This window comes from Neovison vison, chromosome 12, assembly GCF_020171115.1.
Source record: "Neovison vison isolate M4711 chromosome 12, ASM_NN_V1, whole genome shotgun sequence".
Lineage (NCBI taxonomy): Eukaryota > Metazoa > Chordata > Mammalia > Carnivora > Mustelidae > Neogale > Neogale vison.
The window spans coordinates 14718883-14734768 of NC_058102.1; the positions used below are offsets into that span (position 1 = coordinate 14718883).

The 15886-nt window shown below is 51.2% G+C and overlaps 1 protein-coding gene across 4 annotated transcripts in view; it reads right to left on the reverse strand.

The window, feature by feature from the left end:
- The window catches only part of BTBD11 (BTB domain containing 11), a 290646-nt gene that overhangs the window by 7799 nt on the left and 266961 nt on the right, over nt 1-15886 (reverse strand). For all 4 annotated transcript variants that reach the window (XM_044227574.1, XM_044227573.1, XM_044227575.1 and 1 more), the window contains 4 exons: nt 11937-12039; nt 8982-9063; nt 3255-3323; nt 1400-1513 (listed from right to left, as the gene is read on the reverse strand). In XM_044227574.1, the coding sequence (XP_044083509.1) occupies nt 1400-1513; nt 3255-3323; nt 8982-9063; nt 11937-12039 (368 nt within the window). The remainder of the gene's footprint in view (nt 1-1399; nt 1514-3254; nt 3324-8981; nt 9064-11936; nt 12040-15886) is intronic.

Here is a 15886-nt window from a genome sequence, read left to right on the forward strand (position 1 = left end):
CACAATTCAAGTCAGTTGTCACTGGATAGTGGATGTGGGGGATGTGTCCTGAGCTCCAGCCACACAAAAGAAGGCTTTTTTGTTTTAATTCCTGATCTCAACTCATTTCGTTGTTTCTTCCTAGCAAATGCTAACGTGCCTGTCCTCAGCGCAAGGGACCAAATAAAATGGCACCTGAACAAGTATTTGAATTCTCTTGGTCCCAGTATCCCCACAGTGACATGAACTGGATGAGGACAGTGGTCCCCCAAATTGGAGTTAAGACGAGTCTTAGGGCTGAAGCCACAACAGTGACCCCAGGAGCTTGTTAAAAATACAGATTCCTGGGGCGCCTGGCTGGCTCTGTAGGTTAAGCACCCGACCATTGACTTCAGCTCAAGTCATGATCTCTTGGTCGTGAGATCGAGCCCCACATCGGGCTCCCCATGCAGGCTAGAGTTTGCGTCAGATTCTCTCTCCCTCTCCCCACTCACGTGCTTTCTCACTCTAAAATAAATAAATAAGACCTTTAAAATATATATATACAAATTCTTGAGCCCCACTGCAGAGACCACTGTGGGGCGGGGGCCTAAAGATTCAGGACTCTCCCCAGGTGATTCTGACTAGGTGTTGGGTCCACCTGACCAGGAGGACCCCTTAGGGGCTCTCCAGGGCTGTTCTCAATCTTGGCCATATCTGAAATCACCCAGGAAGCTCTGGAAAATAGCTATTCTCAGGCTCCACCCCCAGAGGCAGATTTAATTGGTCTTTGATAGGCCCCAGGCATAGGGATTTTAACTGAGTGCCCAGGTGATTCTCCTGTGTGGCCAGTTCTAGAACAGCAGTGCTCCCCCTTGAGCACGCACAAGAGTCACCAGGAGGGTGTGCAAAGCCACAGATGGTGGGCCTCTCCCCAGAGCTTCTGGTTCACGAGGTCTGGGACGGGGCTCCAGGATATACATTTCTAACAAGTTCCCTGAAGAGGTTGATGGTTTCTAGATTGGAGGACACACTTGAAGAACCACTATTCCTTGCTACTCAAGGTGTGGTGGCTTAGACCGGCAGCAGAAGCTTCACCTGGGAGCTTGTTAGAAACACAGACACCAGGGCACACCGGGCTTGCTGACTCAGGGTCTGCAATGTGATTCGTGTTTGGGAAGCACTGTTTGAGAAACAGCTTTGTTTTTGAAAACTCCAAGAGCTCCTGCTTTCATTGTATTTGGAAGGGGCGAGATGAAGGGCAAGGCATTTTTTTCTAGAGCGGAAGGGAGGCTGAGGTGGGGGAAGGAACGCGGGCAGCTCAGCCCGGATAGGGCAGGCCAGCGTCTGCTCTCTGGCCAGACTCCGTGTCTGCGAAGGAAAAGCCTGAGCCACTTCCATGCACCGCGCATGCTTGGGCAGCCTGGGCGGGATTGATTACCTTGGCGTGATTGTAAATATCCACACAGTTGTCAGTGTTAATGCTCTTTGCGCAGATGATCTCACAGTGTCGCTGCAAGGCCTCCAGCTGGAAAAATTTAGCGGCAGACAGAAGCTAAAAATCATAAGAAGAGCCTGTTAGAGGTTGGGAGGTGGAAATAAAGGGAGGACGGTGGTGGGGAAAATCTCCATCTTCCACAGAGATGTCCCAAGGAAAAGGGCTGGGGACACAGCGGAGGGTCTGTCACTTTAAAGCACAAAGGAAACCCCAGAAACTAAGGCACAGGGAGAGAACTCTGTTGCAGGCGAATATGGCAGAGGGAAGGAGGCTGAAGGGAACCAGATTTAGCATTTTAGCAAAAATGCCTGCAGTTGCTGTGTCCAGAAACAAGGGTGAATGTCCTTAGTTAGCAAGACAGACATGGATGCGGCGAACTCCCTCTGTTCACCCAGGTGTCCTACACAAATGTCACCTCAGAGAAGCCTCCCGGACCACCCCACCTCGGGTCACCTCCCTCCGTCACTGTCTGGCCTCCTTCCCTTGCCTCAGTCTTCCTCGGAGCCCTCCTCTCAACAGACATGATGTCATGCCCGGCGCCCTCGGAGAGCCCGCGAGGGCAGGGGTCTCTGTCCCTTTGCATCACCGCGGTGGCCGGGCCCCTGGGAGTTTAAAGGGACTGGCTCTGTGGGGAAAGGATGGGGGCGGGCGTGGGCGGCAGGGTGAGCTGCTTCTTGGTGACAAGCTCTTCTGCATCATTTATATGATTTACATGTGCATTCGTTATTTCAATTCTAAAATAAAAACAAATGTGACAGAAGAGCCTGCGTCTTCAGAGGGTAGCTTGGTCCGCAGGTAGAGAAGTGTCAGTGCGGAGGTTCAGAGAGACCAGAGAGGAACTGGGGGGTGGGGGGTGGGGGTTGGGGGGAGGTTACAAAGAGAAGGATAAATGGGTCACACAGTGAATACCCAGCCTATGGCCCTCCAGGTGCCAGGAACTGTTGCAGGCACCTTATTATAAAATCCTACAATCTTAAAAACCCAGTGAGGTAGATTTTGTTATTCCCATTTCCAGGTAAGGTAATTGAGGCTTGGCAAGGTTAAGTCATGGCCAAGATGATACAGCTCTGCAGGAGCAGAGCCTGGATCGAAACTCGATTTTTTCCACCACTGTGTGGAGTCATCTTTTGACGGGCTGACCGTGCTAACATCTCTAATCGGCCAGGTGCCCAGGACTTCGGTCATCTGAAAAGGATCCTGGTTCCTTTGCTTGGGATTAGTGGAGTGATTTTGGCTTCCGGTTCAAAGCTCCCAGCTTTGAGCAGGAAAACCAACAAGGGCTCCACTTTGAGGAAGGAGCAGGGTCCTTTGGCCTTGGGGAGAAGAGAGCAGAAACAGGCCCCTGGACTCAGAAGGGGAGGACAGGCTTGACGGAGAGGTAGACAGCAGATGGGGTGGGGAGCCAAGGAGCCTCGAGAAGGAGGGACGGTCACCGGGAGCCCTTATAATGGGCTCCTGGCAACCACATCAAGGGGCACACTGTGATTTATGTTTCCTGGTGACAGAAGTCACCAAGATAGCTCCTGATGGTGATATTTGCACCCCCGCTGTGCCTAGAGCTAGCCGCAGCCTCCCTGGTAAGCCCCCTCTACATGCCCCAAAGCCAATTAAAATTGGATTTTGCAGACTTGCTACCTAGCACCCCAGCTCTCCAGGAAGGGGCTCTGCCAAGAAGCCCTTGGGAGGTCCAAGGAGGCAGGCAGGACCCCAAAGCCTGTAGCCAAGAGAAAACCCAACACAGGTGCCCTCAGACACTGCCAACACACGCCGGTGACCTGGGTTTACAGGGATGCCTTACCTCCATTATCTCGTTGTTTTTAATGAGCAGTGACTCTGGGCCACCGTAGTAGAGATACTGCATGACCAGCTGTAAGAAAGGACACAGAGCAAAGCGTCGGTCCGAGGGCAGCACAGACACAGTCCTCTTAGAGCCGGGCAGTCTGTGTGTCCCTCTAGAACATCCGCTCCTGCCGGATCTCTGCCTTGTGGGAGAAGTTTCCCTTAGGACACTTCTTCCTCATTGGACAGTTTTCCTTATCGCCACTGCCATTTGTCTCCCCGCAGTTCTGCTGGGTTCCAAGCGCACCCCAGCTCTGCTCTCCATCATAGACGGCAATCATAGCTTTCCCCTTCCACCTCCCCCCCATTCGGCTGCCTCCAGGACACTCGGCTTACACAGCCTGCACCAGTGGCCATTCCCCTCTGGGAGCATGGCCCACAGTGACTAGAAGATTCTCTTTAAATCCCAGAGAGGAACTCTGGGTTACCATGGGACCACCTCCTCCGTCTTACAGCTCAACAAGATGTGGGGTGTAGCCATCAGGGGTCGGGGGTTTCATTGTCTTGTTGATGTGAACAGTCCTAGCCAGGCTGCTCAGACCGTCCACGTGATTCAGGAGGCCTGAATGGTGCGCCAACCAGAGCATCAGCAGCTGGTGTCCCTTTAGAACGAGGCCCCCGGATGCGCAGAACTGGCCGTCACCACCTCCCACGAAGCTGTTCATTTTTTAGATGGTGCACAGGCTTTCCAAGTGGGCATGGTCTTCTCCACCATCGTCCTCTGCCTGCCTTATGACACGTGGACTCCCTGCCTGTCCCCAAGGCAGCTGTGCTGGAAGCATCTGTGGACTGGCTACATCCCATCTTTGGGCACTTGTAAAATGAGGCACTGGGGCCGGGATGTCTGCTACGGTCCCTTTAGACTCCAAAGGTCCGTGACCACCATAAGGGAGTGGTTAAGGGCAAGGACCCTGCACTTGGGCTGCCTCAGTCTCCGATCAGGCTCTGCCACTTAAAGGCTGGGTGACTTGAATTAGGTTAGGCCTCTCTGTGCCTCAGTTTTATCTTCTGTAAAGTGGGGCTAACATTACCTACCTCATGTGAGGAGGATTACACGACAGAGAACAGCTCTAGCAAAGTCCTGGCACGTGGCAAGAACTCAGTAAATGTTAGCTCTTTGATTTCCTGAGGTGGAAGCACCTTTTTCCTGTAGTACCTCGACAACCTACACTCAGGCCTTTGAGGCCCTGTGCGACTGATCTCAATCTACATTTTGCATGCATGTTTACAAATAATAGTTTTCTTAAAAAACATGTTTACAGGGCGCCTGGGTGGCTCAGGGGGTTAAAGCCTCTGCCTTCGGCTCAGGTCATGGTCCCAGGGTCCTGGGATCGAGCCCCGCACTAGGCTCTTTGCTCACCAGGGAGCCTGCTTCCTCCTCTCTCTCTCTCTCTCTGCCTGCCTTTCTGCTCTGCCTGTCAAATAAAAAAATAAAAAAAAAAAAATCTTAAAACCACCCCCCCAAAAAACCATGTTTACAGATTTACTGAGATATATCTCACGTAATGCAAACTGTTTCTGTTTAAAGTGTCCAGGTCAGTGGTTTCAGTGGATTCACAATGTTGTGCGACTGTCCTCACTGTCTAGTTTTAGAACATTTCCAACACCCCCAGGAGAAACCCCGTGCCCGTTACTAACCGTTCCCACTCCCTCCTGGCCTGGTCCTGACAACCACGAGGGAAGTGCCCATTCCAGACATTTCGTATGAATGGAATCCTCCGACACGTGCTCTTTGATCTGGCTGCTGTTGCTTTGCATCCTATTTTCAAGGTTCACCCTTGTCACAGATCTTTCCTTCTTTCTTTTTTATGACTGAACAATGTACTGCATTTTGTGTAGCCCTTCATTAGCCCAGGGGCATCTGGATTGTTCCCACACTTTCGCTGTTAGGAATCCGGTTGCTAAGGATTAGTTTACTTTTTCAAATCTCATCTGCCACTCTGCCCTTCTCTCTCCTCCTCATCTTGACAACATCTGCCTCTTATACTCTGACCAGTCCCAACCACTTGCCTTTAACCGAACCTATCACCGCGTTTTGTCTCAGGCTTTTGCCCAAGCTGTTCTCTCTGCTTGGATGCCCTTCCCTTCTTCTTCTTCACTTGTTGAACCTGGCCCCCTCTTTTGGGATCTAGCTCAGTGGTCACATCGATGAAGCCTTCTCAGATCTCCCAGCTGCGACCGCAGGTGATGGGGCAGCACCTCATCCACGAATCCAGTGTGACTTTTCCCTGGAGCTTGAAGGCCCAGGTGTGGACCGTCCATCTATGCGTTCCCGTGCCTAACACGGGGCCTGCGCACCCAGGAAGCGCGCTTGAAACAAACACAAGCCCTCTGTTTCCCTTTTGTGCTTGGGTCTCCATGTGCTGACTTTGGGCTTCTGCCACTACCCACCTGTCGCAGAGATGACAGAGTGCTGATGGTGGTGGCGGAGACTTGGTGAAAAGATCACACAGCCTCATGGCCCCTCCGCTCCCCCATGCTGATGGGTCCTGGGGATCTACAATACCACATCAGCGTATGGCGGGGTCCTGCTCTTAGGCAGGTAACAGATTTCCCTAGCTCCTCTCTTTTCTAAGGGCCAGACCAATAACCACCACCACCACCAGAGCCGTGAGAGGAACTTCCTCAAACACAGTCCCTGCTCCATTGTTTCATCTCATTTATTCCGGTCGGGCTGCGGGCTGAAAAGGCCGCTCCTTTAGAAGATGGAGATCCTGGGGTTAATGGGATTTAAATCAGGCCGCCCCTCTCCACCTTCAGACTCCGCCAACACAGGCCTTTTTCGCAAGGGGGCAAAACGAACCCTTAGGAGGCCAAAGGGCCTGTTTATGGAGTTGTTTTTCTTGGCAGCTGAAGCCCGAAGTTAATCGCATCCTCGGCCTCCGGAGGCCCCCACTTGCAGGTGCAGCTGCGTCCGGTGCTCGCCTGTGCACGATGCTAAACCGTCTGGTGGGGAGGAGACTCCAGGCAGTTTCATTTGCTAAAATTCTTCTGTCAGCGTGGAAGGGAAGTGAACAGGCCCCTGGGAGCCTTCTTCTGGGTCAGATTCAGCCCTCTTCGGCCTATTTCAAACCACAAATGAGGCTTTTCTTTTATGGGGACGGGGCAAGCACACAGAGAATTCCCCGGGGGCCCACTAAACTGTCCCTCCTCCTTATAGTAACCTGAGGCTAATGTGACCAGGAAACCTTCCCCAGTCAAAAGCAATTACAGGCCTCAGAGTCCTCTGGGGCGTGCTTTCCCCACGCAGGTCTCTCATTCAATGGGTCTGCACGGCAAACATGCACTAGATGCCTACTCTATGGTTCCTATTACAGGAACCTCCCCAATTAGTTCCAGGCTTTCTGGCGTAAGTGCCCCCTTCACAAACACTGGGAAGAGGTGGGAGGTGTGCGCTTTCCAGCACTTACTTCATGCTCAGACTCTCATGGGCCTATGATTCTTTCGTCAGGGCTGGCTGACTTCAGCATCCTGATGATGCCTGGGCTCCAGCCCAGGTTCCGATGGACAGCCTGGGCACGGGCAATTTTTAAAGCTCCTCACATGACTCCAATGTCCAGCAGAGGCCGAGAAGCACCAGCTTGGAGGCCGACACATAGCCAGCATTCAAGAAATGGGGGCTGTTCTTACCACTGTCCCCCTTTAGAAAGGGCATTCCACGACCAAGTCCCTAGGCTTTGGCACCAGATGGACTGGGCTCCCATCCTGGCTCTGTCCCTAAGTAGCACTAAGACTTGGGGCACAGGATTTAAGTTTTCTGAGCCTCAGTTTCTTCGTCTCTAAAACCGGCAAGAAAAATCCCGATAACCATGGGCAAGCAGAGGTCAGTATCTCATTCATAGTTGAACCCCACAAAGGTTTCTTCAGGGTCCTTCCTCTGTGAATCCTAAAGCAAAGCAGCAGTTCTTCTGGAAAATTTCAAACTCCATAGCCACCACTGTTCCAGAAAGGACTGTGGCCACTTGGCTGTCAGCGGGACGTGTGGTGAGACACTGGGGTGAGAAGCTGGGTGTTGGGGGTGTGCCAGTGCCCTAGTCCTATGCTGGGGCTCCAGCCTCCTCACCGCGCCCCTCCCCCGCCCCAGTGGAATGACTCACCCAGATTAGCCTTATGCTTAGAAACCTCATTAGCCCTTTCTCCCTCGCTCAGTACCAAGTAACCTATTCTACCAGGTCTTGTGTTGAGTAGGAAGGTGATTTACAAGTTACAGCTCAGAAAAACAACAACCCTCTTAAATATTGCCAAGTTGAATGCTTCCTCGTGTTGTCCTACTTGCTAATCTCTGCAAGAACCCATGACCTAGAGGTGATAATGATTAAATTGTTAAAAATGGAGGAAATGAGCTTCAAAGAGTGCCTTACCCATAGTTACTTGGGAAGGATTCTTTCTTTTGAAGTTTCAGCATAACCAAAGAAATGAATCTCTAATGGTGGAGATGTAGGCGCCGCAACAGGCTTTAGGGGCTAGTGTGAGGGTATGGTGGCTTCCTGACAGCTCTCTGAACGGCAGGATCTGGGGGACCAGGGTCAAGGGTAGAGGGAAGAACCACCATCTGGCCTGCCTTCTGACTTGGCTCATACTATGTGGTCCCAGGGAGTATTTTCAGTCTCCAATATACCCTAGGACCCAGCTGAACAGACTGATAATCACTTTCTCTCAAACACACCCCATGACTTCCCACAACTGGGCCTTTGTTTATGCTGTTCCACCCCCTGCAGTACCCCCTTTCTCCTCTCCACCAGACGAGGAAAGGAGCCTCGGAAGGGCTGGTGAAATGCCCAAGGCCCCGTGGTAGATACTGATTTTAAATAGGAAAATGCTGCATTTCAGTCCCAGACTGCAGCTCTGTCCTCCCGTGTCCACATCAGTAGCCTCGTCCTGCCGCCCTGGCCATGGCCAGCCCTGTCTCCTGCCCCTCCCACTTGCCACCATCTCCGAGCCGTCTCGACAACCCTCTTGGACCATGAGTCCCCCGCGGACCTGCCCGAGCCTCAGCCACCCATGTGCTCTTCCCAGAGCTGTGCTTCCTGAGCTGAACTACAGGAGACCAGGTCCTGCCTGAGTCCCGCAGATTCCGGCCCCGGGTCCACCCACGTGGATGGCGCGTAACTCTGGCTGCTGTGGGGACAGCACTGAGGGAGTGCAGTCTTTAAAAGTTGGCTGGCTCCTCATTGCACGAGGCTGACCACAGCTCTGGGACTTCATCCCTGCTGTTCTCTGCCTAGAACCTTCTAACCCTCTTTTTTAAGCCTCAAGGCTTCCTATGGTTCCCCAGATTCTCCTCAGCCCTCACTATTCCAGCCAACGCCTCACCAGGAGGCCTTCCCTGATTTCTCTGGTCTGAATTGCCAGGGCACATTGGCTCTGCTTCCTCTCTCTCGCCCATTCCCACATTGTACTGTAAGAAATTAATTACTCAGAGTTACCACCCCCGGACTGTGAGGCCCCAGGGGAGGAAGATCCTTTATCCCTGTGTCCCCAGGTCCTAGCAGAGTGCTAGGCATACAGTAGGTGCTCAATAAATACTGTAGGGATAAAATGATGGTAAACTGGAGGGGGTGTGAGAAGGGACTCAGAGTCAGGGGACTGATGACTCTGCAGTGGCCAGTCCACAGCGGGAGGCCTGCAGGGAAGCCCTGTGCCCCGCGCCCACCACAGGACGTTCCAGGCCACGGCAGGGTCTCACCTGAAAGATGGGGTACTTCACGTAACCGATCTCTATGCAGGTGCTGTCATTTGTTGGCTTGCTGGACAGGAGCGCTTTGAACCTGAACAAGGACACAAGAAGGGAGATAAAAAGACCCACAAACACATCCGTAGTTTGTGAGAAACTCTACTCTCTGTAAAACCCTGTATTCCCCCACTTTGCACCACACTGGCGACATAGTCCACAGACACCCTAAAGTGACCGTCACCCCAGTATGATGCCATACTTCAATTTGAATTATTTTTTAGAATTTTTTTTTTAAAGATTTTATTTATTTATTTGACAGAGGGAGACATAGTGAGGGAAGAAACACAAGCAGGGGTGTGGGAGAGAGGGAGAAGCAGGCTTCCCACAGAGCAGGGAGCCTAATGTGGGGCTGGATCCCAGGACCCTGGGATGACCTGAGCCGAAGGCAGATGTTTAATGACTGAGCCACCAGGGCGCCCCTATTTAAAGTTTTTTATTTAAGTAACCTCCTGCCCAATGCGGGGCTCCAACCTACCACCCCGAGATCTAGAGTAGCATGCTCTTCTGACGGGAGCCAGCCCGGTGCCCTCAAACCACTCTTTTTAAATTTAAAGTTTTAACTTCAGGGGTACCTGGCTGGCTCAGTTGGAAGAGTTTGTGACTCTTGATCTCAGGGTGCGGAGTTCGAGACCCACACTGGGTGGAGAGATTCCAAAAAAAACAAAATAAAAGGGGTTTGAACTGCTATTTCTCATACAGGTGATTGGAACAGAACAAATACTGTTTGAAAACCCACCTGTCCTCCTGCAGGACCCATCACAAGGCTGGGTCCTTCATGGGGTCCCTCCTGAGTGCAGGCTTCACGTCCCTCTGGGGCTCAGGGAGCTCCCCGCCTCCTGTGAGCTCTGCCCCCCACACCATCTTTGCTCCAGGAGGACAGGGACTCTGCCTTCCTGATCCTGTGGTATCCCCAGAACCCATGCCAGCCTGGATCTGAGGCATCATAGGTAATTAATCATCTGTGGCCTAACGACCTCCCTATGGATGACTTTTTACTGGGTTTTAGATGTGCTTCCCTGTGATCGACAGAACTGTGGGCTCCGAGTGGGTACAGACCCAGGCCACGGAACATACTCATACACATTAAGGAAGAAGCTAAGCTATGTCTCTTTTCTTTCTTTCTTTCTTTTTTTTTTTTAAAGATTTTATTCATTTATTTGACAGAGAGAGAGACAGCGAGAGAGGGAACACAGGAAGGGGGACCAGGAGAGGGGGAAGCAGGCTTCCCGCTGAGCAGGGAGCCTGATGTGGGGCTCAATCCCAGGTCCCCAGGATCATGACCTGAGCCGAAAGCAGATGCTCAATGACTGAGCTACCCAGGTGCCTCTGTGTCTCTTTTCTTAAACTTTTAATTTTGAAATAATGGTATATTTGCAGAAAAGGTATAAAGACAGTACAGAGCTCCTACAGGCCCTCCGCCCAGCTTCTCCTGGTGTTAGCATCCTACAGATCCATGGTATCAAAACCAAGACATGAACATTGGGACAACATCTCTTCTGCTTTTATATGCATCATAGCCGAAAACCACGTAAGGCACAACGCATTTTTCTCATGGTGGCAAAGCAGACATCTGGGGCTAGTTTTCAGCTTTGGAGGGAGGCAGTGGGAGACCAGGGTATCCTGGGAAGTATTGGTCACACGCATTCATCAGCAAACATCCTGGAAATGGGCACCCAGTATCCTCATCTCTGCGCACCCTGGTGGCCTCGTTATCCGGCATCTCCTTTTCCTCTGTGCGCCCTCACTGATCCCAGTTCAGGTCTTTGGATAATGTGGTTCTAAATGGTCAACTCATTTCAACTCAAAGCGGAAGGACTAAGGGCCATAGCAAAGTTGGCAGGGAGAGGGCCAGGCTGTTGTCAGCTCCATAGTCAGAGGGAAAAGTCCGGTTCAAGACCTGTGCATTTCGGGTGGCTCATGCCAGAGTTCTGGGATATTTGGAGAGCAGGCATGAGACGTTTCAGGCTGGAACCACGTGAGGGCACTGGGCTGGGGGAGCTAAATCCAATCCACACTCTGTTCCAAAGCTCAGTGCCCAGAAGAACAGGTGCCCTTGCCTGAGTCACACAAAGGCGCTGCTGTTTATGCTAGTGGCTGCTCTGTACTTTAAAAATCATGGTAAAAAACACATAATAGAAAAATGACCATTGGGGCACCTGGGTCGCTCAGTGGGTTAAAGCCTCTGCCTTCAGCTCAGGTCATGATCCCAGGGTCCTGGGATCGAGGCCCGCATTGGGTTCTCTGCTCAGCGGGGAGCCTGCTTCTTCCTCTCTCTCTGCCTGCCTCTCTGCCTACTTGTGATCTCTATCAAATAAATAAATAAAATCTTAAAAAAAAGGAAAAATGACTATCTTAACCATTTAAAGCATACAGAAATGTTAAGTATATTCACTCTGTTGTGCAACCAATCTCCAGAACCTACTGTGTACCCAATTAAACAGCAACTCCCCCCTTCCTCCCCTGCTCCCAGCCCCCAGCCCCGGGTTGCCAGCATCCCACATTCGGTCCCCATGAAGCAGACCACTCTAGGCTACCTGTAAATGGAATCCTACAGTATTCATCTTTTCGTGACTGGCTTCTTTCTTTGCATAATGTCCCCAAAGTTCATCATGCTGTAGCATTTGTCAAAACTGCCTTCCTTTTTAAGGCGAAATAAAATACGTATATCCCACACTTCGTGTATCCATTCATGTACTGATGGGCATTTGGGTGGCTTCTACATTTTGGCCACTGTGAAGGTTGTTGCTGTGACCGCGGATGCACGAGTGCCCTCTGCTCTTGAACTCTTGGTTTGGAAAAGATCATCTTCCCATCCAGGGAAAGTACCACCAAAATTGAATTTCAGAGAATGGTCACAGCAATGGCCACACTCCTGATTCAGCTGCTTTTGAAGCTGACAGTACGTACCTGGGAGAGGCCGTGAATAACAACACTTTGTGAGCATAGAACGGTCTTCCTTCTACCAGAAAGGTAACATCGGACATTTCTTTATTGTTCAGAAAATGAGGATCTAGAACAGGAAGGGGGGAAAGGGTTGCTTTAGTGAAAGAAGGGTGACGTTTGCTTTCCTCTTCTGGAAAGTGCCAAGAAGAGCTAACAGGGAAACCATGGGGATATGATATTCATTGGCGAGACAGTGACCCAAAAGGGGACAGACAGAAACAATCACAGGAACACTCAAATTACTGAAATTCAGTCTTGCATAGGAAATCATAGCTGATTTGTGATTAAAAGTAGGGTTTCCTCAGAAGAGACTCACCCCAAGCCCAATGCAGGTGACTTCCAGATGTGAAAGTTATGCCCACCTTGCCTGTTAAGAATGCCACCCCCCACCTTTGCTCCTCCTTCTAGGGCTCAGCGCCCTCCCTGCCTGATGGAAAAGGGGTTTTCAGGCTAGCCGAAATCCAAGCCCTTCTCTGCCAGAGTCAGAGTCACTCGAACCAGTTCCCGGCTCTCGTCTCCCACAATAACAAAGAGGGTAGAGCCGCTGCTTACTGAGCTCTTAGGACGTGCCAGGCACTGTGCAAGCTGGCAGGCACATGCGCCCATGCACTCGGTCTGGAGAGACAGGGACCCCAGTCCGTTGTGCAGCTGGGGACACGGGCACACAGACGTTCAAGCCAGTGACAGGTGGAGGAGCCAGGATTTGAACTCGGGCATTCAAATTGGAGCGCCTGCCTTGTTCAGCACTAGGATTCCTCCTGCCCTCCCTACTCTGCCCCGATCTGCCTGTCATTTGAGCCACGGAGACCCACAGCTCCTGAAGGTGCCAGTCTGTCCACTCCTCGGGGCTTCTGCTGCTTGGGAACATCCACTAACACCCCTAACCCTGACTGGGTGCCACCCGGCTCAGGTCCTAAGTCAGTCTGGACCCAGGTTCAAGGGCAAGGTGGGTCTAACTGCTGGTGGGGCTTCCTCTTAGGTCACCCACCCTGAGCCCACCTGGGCTGCGCTGCCCCAGGGAGGACCTTTAGAGGACTCTAAATGGAAGATGACTTTTCTGGGGGTTTCTGCATCCAAGTTCTGAGTCTGAGGATGTGCTGCGTTCTCAGCTCATGGGAAGAAGATTCTTTCTGCAAAATGTGCCTTGCCCGGTGCCTCTGGTCCCGTGAACGGCACCACCATCTACCCACCGCCCAAGCCAGGGATTCGAAGGCAACAGGACACCTTCCTCTCCTGGGCTTAGCCAGACCGAGTCTATCACAAACACTGGCTTCTCTTCCTCCTAAGTGTTTCTCGATTTCCCCGTTTCTCTCCACCCCCAATGCCACAGCTCCCCCAGGTCTCTTGTCTGGGGACCGGTGGGAGCCTCTGTTGGTCCCTGCCTCCGCTCTTGGCTCCTCAACCCGATGGTCCACCTCACCACAGGCATCCTTCCTAAAGGCAGATTTGATCACACCCCTCCTCTGCTCTAAACCTTTCCATAGCTCCCCAGAGCTCCCAGGAGAAAGTCCCACCTTCCTGACGAGGCTCCTGGTGATGGAGCTTCTTTTGCCTTCTCTGGCCTCTCCCCAGTCACATCACTGTCAACCAGCATGCATGCTGAGCCACACCAGTGCTAAACACTCTCCCCTCTGGCCCTTCCCCTGCTGTTCCTTCTACTCAGAACACTCTTCCATCCCCTTCCAAACCCCGTTCACCCCAATGTGGTCTTCAAGCATCAGTGCAGACACCTTCCATTAGTAAGCCTTGCCTGATTCCCCCGCTCTCCCCAGATGGACCAAGCGTGCCCTACCTGCGCTCTCATAGTGCCTGTATGCCCCCTGGGTGGGTTCTGAAGGGCAAGCTATTTAACCATTCTGAGCCTCTGTCTCCCCTTCTGTTTAATGGGAATGGTAATACCCATTGTACATCTACATCTGAGTTTCTGTGAGCATTACATGAACTTCTGCAAAGTACATAGCAACATGGTGGACACACAGTACTCGTGACCCTTGTTCCATAGTCTTGTTCTGAGGGCCTGGGGAGGACATCAGGCCTCTTCTTAGTTGGAGGACCTGCTTGTTGCTGGGCCCTTCTCCAGGGCTTAAAGTGCTATGCTGAAATGATACTCCTACTGCTTCCTTTGGCTGGGTTTAGGCTGGGGGTTTAGAGCAATCCCCTGCATTCCTGGAGGCCATGATGCCAGTCACTGGGCCCCCCCGACAGTAGAACCTTGGACCCCTGGCCTGGCCCCACTTTGCCCAGACCCTGCTGTAACTTGGATCCAGAATTTGGATTCCTGGCGACCCTTCTTTTCCACCTTCGAAGGGGAGGTGGCCCCTCAGCCCCCGTGTGGCCCCAGAAGGTGGCTCTCCACTCACATTTCTGTCGCTACATATAGCTACCTCACTTCTTCCCATTAAAAAAACTTGAAACTTAGAACATATCAAAAAAGCATAAAACAGTCAAAATCACTTATAATCCCACTATCATTAGGAATTTTATTAAAAAACTCACACACTTCTGAACAACCCAGATGAAGAGAAAAGAGGCTACTGGAGATGTCCTCGGAGTTGACTAAAATTCCCTTCTCCATTTGCTTTAAACACTAAAAGTTTGGGGTAACCTTCTCTTTCTGAGCAACCACCCCCTCTCACTCCTACTGCCCGCCTCCAACCAGCCTCCACTCCCGTTTCCCAAATTACTCATGTTTCCTACCAGTGGCTCTTTTAACCATTCTCTCCCAGAATTCACTGGGAGGGCAAGAGGACAACGCAGTCACAGAAAAATCAGGCATCAGTGGGCTACAGTCCCCACCACTCCCTACTGTCTTATAGGGAACCCATTTCACTCACTTATATGGCCTCCTGGCTCTTCAGAAATTCCAATCTGGGACCCTAGTCATGATTCACACTTATCTCGCCTTTAAAGCAGGTCTCTAAAGGGCCACTGTTTGGTGACTTTCAGTCATCCTAGCTGGAAATGCTCTACTGAAGAGGGAAGCCCTACGTTTTCCATTGTGCACTTACTCATAATTTTATTCTGCCCTTTTTCTCCTACACAGTAAGCTTTGAGCCTCTCAGGCCTGCCTGTCTTCTCTCAGTGCTAACCCCTGAAATTCTAGTGCTTGGCTTGAAAACGAGGCCCTTTTAATTGCGGGTGAAGGAAAGCTCAGCAAATTCAGGAGGAAAAAAATGTTCCCTCCTCGTCTATGACTACAGGAAAGCAGATTTTATGCTGTGTCATTGAATGGCCCCTGCAAATGCAGGCTCTAACGAGGGTATCGTGTAAAGGCACCGAGGTGTCAGACAGGATTGCTACGGCCTGGGAACGTAACAAAACGTCAGTCTCTGAAGTCTGTTAATATGATTGGTCTTTGCAATGCGTTGCCCTGATAACATTTTAATTAACATCTGCTTTCTATAAGGTGGAAATATTCGTGGTTTTGGTACATTGTACCCAACGGGCATAAAGGAAAACAGACAAGATTTGACTTGGTTACTAACTTTTTTGTTTTAGCAAAAAGTGGTATCATTTACATTAGCAAGTTCTTCAGGACTTTTCACTAATTTTAACTAGTGCACCTGTTCCAAACGTAATGGTTTTGTTGAAGAATCACATTTTCAGATGCTCCCATCTCTCAAAGGCTTCCCAGTCTTTCCAGGAAAATTTCACAGGAAGTAGAAAAGTCCCCAACCTTCACTGGAAAAGGCATTCTTTATCTTTCATATTTTATCATTTCCCAGGCAGCAAGGAGAAAGGCCCTTGCAGCAGGAGCCTCATATATCAGGTTTCAAGGCAGCCAAGCATTGCTTTGCTTTTTTTTCGGACCGATCAGCCAGCTTACGGCAGCCCCAGGATCCTCTGAATGAAATCAGTGCCCGATGAAAGGGTTCTTCTGGAAAATTCCAGAAGCTGGGACTGCTAGGCTGGGG